The sequence below is a fragment of the Triticum aestivum genome, chromosome 4D, assembly GCF_018294505.1.
Source record: "Triticum aestivum cultivar Chinese Spring chromosome 4D, IWGSC CS RefSeq v2.1, whole genome shotgun sequence".
NCBI lineage: Eukaryota > Viridiplantae > Streptophyta > Magnoliopsida > Poales > Poaceae > Triticum > Triticum aestivum.
This window is the reverse complement of record NC_057805.1, coordinates 136576066-136584428: the sequence shown is the minus strand read 5'-3', so window position 1 is coordinate 136584428 and position 8363 is coordinate 136576066. Positions and strand designations below refer to the sequence as shown.

Sequence of the window (8363 nt, the reverse complement as noted above, 5' to 3'; positions counted from 1 at the left end):
GGGGATGAAGGAGAGAGGTCCTGCTCGACGCTCGTTGAAGGATTCATGCAAAACGGGCCAGCCCATTCCCAGGACGAACGTAAAAAAGACATGTCACAAAAATTGCAACGTTCTATGGAGTCGAACCCGCAACCTGATGATAGATAGCAGCATTGCGTGCCACTATAGTAGCGAATGAGTATGTTCAGCACTCAAAGGAAGGTATTATGTGCAGCGACAAATCTGTTTTTTATTCATTCCTTCAAAAAATGAATAATGTTGTCTTGAACAATTTTGAAACTCGAACAAACCTTTAAAAGGAGATTTTTAGAAAAAAATGTGAATAATTATTGAAACCGCAAACAACATTTGAAAATCAAAACATTTTTTAAATTTTATAATTTGCAAAAATACATTGAATTTTTTGTAAAAATACGCCAAACAATTTTAACTACATAGTGTACATTTTTGTGATTATGATGAACTAATTTTAAATATACATTGATCATTTTTGTAATATACGTTGAACAATTTTTAACTACACATTGAACAATTTTGTTATATACATTAAACAAATATTAAATACATATTGCATATTTTGTGATATACGCTGATCAATTTTAAAATTATGAACAATTGTTTTCTAAAAGTGATTTTTTTTTGAAATCCATGAACAATTTTTGAAATCATGAACAAAATTTAGAATTTCAAACATTTTCTTGAAAACAAAGTATAAAAATAAAAACGAAAAAGATAAAATGAAAGAATAGAAACAGAAAAAAAGAAACAAAAAGTAAAAAAACGAAAACAAGAAAAAAACGAAAAACTAGAAAAAGAAAAAAAGGTTCAGGGAACCTACTAGAAGGTCCCCAAAACCAGGTTCTTGCTCGAAGTGGGGCGACCAGTGTGCCTCGTTCGCTCGCTTCGCTTCAGCGAATCAGCGATGAACGGACACACACGGGTGTCATATAGGATCTGCCAGGATGAAGTTGGAGGGGGACTCCTCCTTCCTTGGCCGACGAGCCAAGGAGGGGAGCCCTCCCCAAGTCGCCCACCCCTCTCCCCTACACCTATATAGACATGAGGGGGCGCCCCCTTGAGACACACAAGTCCCATTGATCTGGGCACCCCCTCTCTAGTCCTCTCTAGTTCCTCATGATAGAGAAGCCCCGTGAGTTTCTCTTCTCCCTCCTCTAGGTCTTCGGCGACGCAAAGCTTTGGATGGCGAATCGCTGCCGGATCATCAAGCTTGTATCCGTGCAATACTTAGAGAGATTGTTCTTTCGATCTTTTGTTCGAGGGATGATTCGTGGGACAGATCGAGGGATTCAAGAACGATCTACACCAACTCTTTTTCCGCTGCAACTCGAAGTTGGTAACGATCTGATCTAACCTTGTATGCATCTTCATAGTGATCCTGGGATGTTGACCATAGACCAATTTTATTTTTTGTTTTCTACTATGTCTCACAACAATATCTGTCTCCTTTTCGCAGATGACATATTACTTTTCTTCAAAGCAAACCATGACCAAGCAATAGAAGTTACAAGTATTTTAAACAACTACACATCTGCTACTACTGGGCAATGTTAAATTCTAGCAGATGCTCACTTTTATTTTGTTTGACATTCCCTTCCAATCAACAGGTTGATGTAAATATTGCATGTTGAGAATGTTGGGTTTGAGGAAAGATATTTGGGGCTACCAACACCTGACAGCGTATGTTGAAAGGGAAGTTCCCAAACTTTCAAGAGAAATTCACTAAAAGAATGTTGTTATGGGGTAGTTTGTCTCAAGGTAGTAAAGAAGTGTTAATAAAGTCTTTTGCTTAGTCAATTCCGACGTACATCATGAATGTGTTCAAATTGCCGCTGGGTTTATGTGATAACCTAAATGAGATGATTAGGAATTATTGGTGGGCATCTAAAAAAAGGTAAGAGGCTCAATGGAAATCCTGGGACCATTTGTTGAAACCAAAGAGTCATGGGCGATCGGCTTCCAAGAATTTAGGCATTTTAATCAAGCTTTACTAGCTTGTCTTGCATGGAGATTGCTGATGTTCTAGGATTGTTTATGTGCCAGAGTACCACATGCAAAATATTATCCCAATGGAAACCTTGAGGATACGGTTTTTACGGGGAATCCATCTTCTTCATGACAGGGTATCTCTCAGGTTTGGACTTGTTGAAAAAGGGTTTAATTTGGAGCATCAACAATGGTACAAAGGTTAAAATTGGAGAGACAACTGGATTCCTCATAATCATTCTTGCAAGGTTGTCTTCCCAAAAGGAAGATGTCGGTTGTCATGGGTCATTGGACTTATGGATGTGAATGGTGCATGGGATGAAAATTTAGTACGTCAATATATTTCTTTGGAAGCTCGTGAGATCTTGAAGACCCGACCGTGCTCTCAAAACTAGGATGATTTCGGGGCTGTTTGGTTCCCAGCCACAGTTTGGCAAGCCAAAATTTGGCAGCCATAGTTTAGTTGGCATGTGTTTGGTTTTTGCCACACTTTGGCTTGCCACACTTTATTGCCACTATGGCCCACTTGTCATAGAGACAATTTTTTTGCCAACTTTTGCCAAAGTTTGGCGTCCAATTTCTCAGCCACACTTGTGTGGTTTGCCATACTTGTGTGGCTAGCCACACTTTGGCTTGGCCACACTAGTCTCCAACCAAACAGACCCTTCCTAGCTAGCGTGAGTTGGGGAGAAGTCTGGAAAATTTACCATCCGTAGTGCTTATCGGATGGTTCTCAAGGAGCAGAATTAAGTGGAACAACACTCTTGTAGTTCATCACCAAATGGGGATCGTCCTTGATGGAAGTTTTCTTGGGGAGGTGTCGCACCTCCAAAGGTAAATATCTTTATTTGGCAGCTGGCAACAAACTCTCTTCCAACTCATTTTTTGAAGCACTCTAGAAATATGGAGCTTCTGGCCTCCTTCCCTATTTGTGATGGCGAACACGAAAATTCTTTCATGCCCTATGTTGTTGCCTTTTGTTTCGTTGTGAAAGGCTATGGCTAAATGCTGGTCTCTTTCTAATGTGGCATGGATAAAAAACACTAGCACAAATTGTATCCTTCATATTATGTGTGAACTGAGAGGCTCAATGACTGACGCTATTTATGTTGTTGTGGCACATTTGGTACACTTCAGAATGAAGTAGTTCATGCGAAACCCGCACCTCCATTGGATGTCTCACAAAGGTGTATGTGTACCTATGTAGCTTCCATTTGACACATCTCGCAGGCGCCATGATATGACCTAGTGAAGGGTAAAGTTATGCTCTCGGATGATGACCTTCACATATCGATCCTCCCCGTTCGAAAAAATACCCAGGCTTTGCTTTGGTTTCCTTCCCAGCACAATTATGTAAAGTTGAACACGGATGGCTCCTTTTATGAGGGTGTTTGGTGGGATTTTACTTGCCTTTTTTTACTTTGGCTTTTTTTGGCTTATAAGGTGCTTTCGAGAAAAATATAAGCCTAGGTGTTTTTTTTGGCTTATAAGCCAAAGTAAAAAGGCCAAATAAAAGCCCAACCAAACACCCCCTAAGTCGGTGGATGGATCTGCAGCAACCAGAATGGTTTTGAGAAGCTCGAATGGTGAAATAATTTTCACTTCATGTAGGCACCTTCTTTCTTGCAATATCTAAAAACGTGTCGCTATCCTTGCAATGAAGTTATCTCTTGAATCTGATTGTTTGGGGGCCATATACTTTTTTTATCCGACGAGGCTATACTCGCTAAGCAATAAAGAACCTTATAGATCAAGAAATTCTTTCTTGGGTCAGGAGATCAAGCGGAAGCGGGAGGATAAAGAATGTTGTATTATTCATGTCCGTCGTAGTTAAAATAATGCCACCCCTTTTATGGCATCATATGGTAGTGAGCAGCAGCGTACTGCAGTTTGGCTAAGTATAAGGCCTTTGGTTGATGTGTTTGGATCTCGTCTTCGGTCATGTGTCTAGAGGTTTGATCGTTCCGATCTACGCTTTTCATCGTCTTTGGTTCGCTCTAGTGTTTGTAGCCGTCGCTAGTTGGTCCACGGATATAGTTGTCTAATATTCTCTATACTGCATGCATAATATATTGAAAGTTTCTCATAATAATAATAATAATAATAATAATAATAATAATAATAATACAGTAATATATTATATACCAAAAAATCAGAGGAGATACAAAGACTTGGCCAGAAAAAAAAGAAGAAGCCCAAGGTGCTTTGCTAGTGGTACTAGCAAAACCTCCTCCCCTCCTTCGCTTCTCCTGTCCTGCTGCAGCAGCAGCAGCCGGACTCCTCCCCCTTGGCCGCCGCCGCCGCTCTCCTGAATCCCAACGATTTTTAGCCGGGAAACGCTTTATTCTTCAGGCTACCTTGTTGACTGCATCCGCCGCCGCTGTTCCTCGCCGCTGCTTTGGATTCCGCTGCCGTTGCTTCGTCTCCCCCTCTCTCGCGGCGGAAGAGGGGCGGAGGTGGCACTAATGAAGAGGCTAGTAAGTACGTTTTCTCCCGTGATTTTCGATCGTTCGCTCGAGTGCTGGATTCTTCCTGTCCGTGTTGCTCTTTCCTTGCTGCTCCGTGATGTGTCGCTCTTGGATTCTCGTTTTGGTGCTTGATTTGTGTGTCTCCCGTGTGATCCGTTCCCAGTCTCGGATCTCTGCCTGGGGAATGGCGTATCCTTTCCTCGCTTCCTGATCGTTCCCCTGAGGTCTTCCGAGCAAAGACGCGATTTCTCGTGCTTCTTGATGTGTCTCGCGAGTATGTGTGTGTTCTCGGAACAGAGTTTGGAGCACTGATCTGGAAGAGCGATGTTTTGATGTGTAAGGAATGCTAATTGCTTGCTGTGTTCATGGCAGTGGCGTCTTCAGGTGGTCCTGTCATGGGTCCTGGCCGTCGTTCTCGGCTCAGTCCACGGCCATGTGCGGCGGCAATGGGGGGAGCAGGTGCCCCCGGAGTCGCGGCCGCACAGCGTCACCATTACCGAGTTCGGCGCCGTAGGGGATGGTAGGACCCTGAACACCCTGCCCTTCCAAAACGCCGTCTTCTACGCCCGGTCCTTCGCCGACAAGGGCGGTGCGCAGCTGTACGTCCCCAAGGGTCGATGGCTCACCGGCAGCTTCAACCTCACCAGCCACCTCACCCTCTTCCTCGAGAAAGATGCCATCATCATCGGCGCGGAGGTAACGATGGCTTTAATTTGGGTTGCAGTTATTGTTTTTTTCATTGAATTGTTATGATGGTAGTTACAGATTCTGCTTTGCATTGAATTTTGGAGAAGGAGTGTGTTAGATGAGGGCTATGGTTGCATGAATCTGAGGATACATATCCTTTTCAGCTGCATTTGCATTGAATTGCTAGTGATTAGGATAGGCATCTCCAATCAGTTCATCTTAGTTTCTTTGGACATGATTGGTGGATATACCTGATGAAGTATTGATTTTGTCATGTGCAATGTGAGGTCATAGGTCATGGATTTATCCAGGAAACGCCAATGTAGTTTGATTGTGCTCTTTGTTGGCGCGCTAGACGGCAGAGGAAATCCTATGCAGATACCCGATCAGCAGGGTTCAAGTTGGCTGGTATTTTTAGTTGTTTGCTTCTGCTTTACCATAGACAGCGAGTGTTTGGAAGGTGAAACTTACCTGTTTGATGTGAGGGCTGTGGCTAATAAGAGACAATTTTCTTTTGCATTGTTTTGAAGTCAAGCTGCTCTCTTTAATTATGCATGAACAGAGCATGGGCATGCTGCTCTGATGCTCCTGCAAAGATTGCGATTGCTTGTCGGTTATATATAAATTCCTTGTGTGCCACGCGACTATTTTTATTTCTTGTATGTAATTCGAAGGAAGACAAACATTTATAGCTGTACTTAATTATATGTGTTTTGAGTCGTCGAAAACAATTTGTTCTTCATACTTGAATATTTCTCCACCTTTTTAGTACTAACCATATTCATCTATTTGTCCCCTCACTATAGGAGTCATCGCAATGGCCAATTGTGGAACCTTTGCCATCTTATGGCCAGGGACTAGACCTTCCAGGTCCTAGACATCGTAGCTTAATAAATGGATACAATTTAACGGATGTTGTTATTACTGGTAATTTTCTTGTTATATGTACGCACTTGACTATGTCACATTTGTTTTTCCAGTTTTGACAACTGTTGCGTGCTTGGTCCACTTGTCGCAGGGAATAATGGACTTATCGATGGCCAGGGATCAGTATGGTGGGATTGGCTTCGCTCTCATGAACTAAATCATAGCCGCCCTCATCTCGTGGAGTTTCTGTATTCTGAAGAAATTGTGATCTCAAACTTGACATTTTTGAACTCACCAGCCTGGAGCATACATCCAGTGTATTGCAGGTGCATTAGCATTAATGAGCTTCATGCACGAGGTGTGATTTCGTGAGTGTTATTTGAGCATATACTAATTCTTACTGTTTTGTTTGTTTTCCAGCAATGTAAAGGTTCATAACGTCACAATTAAGACTTTGTTGGATGCTCCACTCACTGATGGCATAGTTCCAGGTATGATTGCTTCTAGTGTGGAGTACCATCTCATCTTCACACATTGTTTGGTGATTAATCATATGTATTTTGCACAGTAGTACTACTATTTTAAGATTAGGGTTCACAAATGAGCCAAGCCATAATTTTAAGATAGCAAATCCATTTGAATTTATTTTGAGTTGTTATTTCACACTAATATTTAGGAGACTAATGCTGACACAACAGGTGAACTACTAGAAGTTTTTCGAGGGAACTCAACTGACACACCTTTTTCTTTCTGTGGTATTTGTGGTTGCCATGTGCAATAAAAAGCTAGTTAACTCGAATCATTGTATTAAGAAACATGAGTATACTTAAAAGGCCCTATGCAACATGCTATGGATTTCAAACCATTGTTTTAGCTAACTTTAAGTGGTGTTGAACTGTTGTCTTCCAACTTTTTTTCCGTATGTAGATTTCGATAGACATGACAAGGAGTTTTACTTACTATTTCAACTGCATCATTCTGTCTCCACTCCATAACCATGAGAAGCAACTTTTACTTCTTTTACTAATGGAGCATTCCTTATCCAGATTCATGTTTGAATGTGTGCATCGAAGACAGCACCATTAGTGTCAGTCATGAAGCCATCTCAGTGAAAAGTGGGTGGGACAAGTACGGCATTTCTATCGGAAGGCCAACCTCAGACATTCATATCAGCAGAGTGGATCTTCAAGCGTCATCTGGTGCTGCACTTGCATTTGGCAGTGAGATGTCCGGTGGGATCTCAGGTATTCATGCTGATCACCTAACGATACATGGTTCTGATAAAGGGTTCTCTTTCAAGACCACCCCTGGCCGTGGAGGTTACATAAAGGAAGTGGTCATCTCAGATGTAGAAATGGATGGTATCCGTGTGGCCATTGAATTCATAGGTAATTTATCAAGCCATCCAGATGATGATTTTGATCCATCTGAGCTCCCGGTGATTGATCAAATCACCCTAAAGAATATGGTGGGAACAAACATCTCGGTTGCAGGAGTTTTATCAGGAATTGACGGTGATCCATTTACTGCGATCTGCCTTTCCAATCTCAGTTTCTCGATAACTGATTCAGCCTATTCTACTCCCTGGTCTTGTTCCAATGTTTCTGGATACTCGGAATCGGTCTTCCCTGAGCCTTGCTCGGAACTGTATACATCATCCTCAAATTCTTCAATTTGCTTCTCCCTTCCTAGTTACAGTGCCCTTGCTGTGGCATAGTCACATATATATAATCTTGTGTTCATCCTTCGCTTTTCTTGTCCCAGTCCTTGTACAATTCAGAAACATTAAGCCTCCACCACCATCTTTTTTCTATTTTTTTCCCAATAAATGCGTCAAGAAGAATCATATCAGGGTACTCTCTTATGGGGCCTATGCTCAGACCACAAGATGCATAATGATCATGAGGAAGAATCAAGTGGGGTTGTGGACAGCTATGTGCTTGCTTGTACAGCTACATTTCTTCATTCAATCTGTAAGAAATTTTTTTGGTAGGGCTTGTGTGCACAATAGTTGTCATTTGGTTATAAATTATCCAACCGTGGTTAAATTACCTCTGTATATTCTATCTCCAAGTGAGAATCAGTAAATCCACTAAACAACATCACATGTTTTCTTGGAGTTTGGCAGCCTGGCTATGAATGTAGAGCTAGATGTCTCCCTGGTTAAATAATTTGCTGTCAGATGAGTTGTTAATTTGATGTTGATGGCTCCATTTGTCCTCTCCCGGGCTCATTCATTATGATTAGCTTGTTCTTGCTGCCATGCTGTACTCCAATGGGGTCATGTTAGGTTGCCAACTGTGCAATCTTCAACTGCCACCTGTTGCTGAACAGCTG

The 8363-nt window shown here is 41.9% G+C and overlaps 1 protein-coding gene across 2 annotated transcripts; it reads left to right on the top strand.

The window, feature by feature from the left end:
- Positions 1 to 4211: 4211 nt before the first annotated feature.
- LOC123096876 (probable polygalacturonase) lies at positions 4212 to 8128 on the top strand. 2 transcript variants are annotated; one of them, XM_044518658.1, is made up of 6 exons: positions 4212 to 4481; positions 4845 to 5168; positions 5966 to 6086; positions 6178 to 6352; positions 6447 to 6517; positions 7073 to 8128. In XM_044518658.1, exons 1-6 carry the CDS (start codon positions 4470 to 4472, stop codon positions 7741 to 7743), a joined length of 1374 nt encoding a protein of 457 aa, XP_044374593.1. In that variant the 5' UTR covers positions 4212 to 4469; the 3' UTR covers positions 7744 to 8128. The 2 variants fall into 2 exon arrangements, with proteins under 2 accessions (XP_044374593.1, XP_044374594.1); XM_044518659.1 differs by having other exon boundaries at positions 4228 to 4481; positions 4857 to 5168.
- The last annotated feature ends 235 nt before the right edge of the window (positions 8129 to 8363 follow it).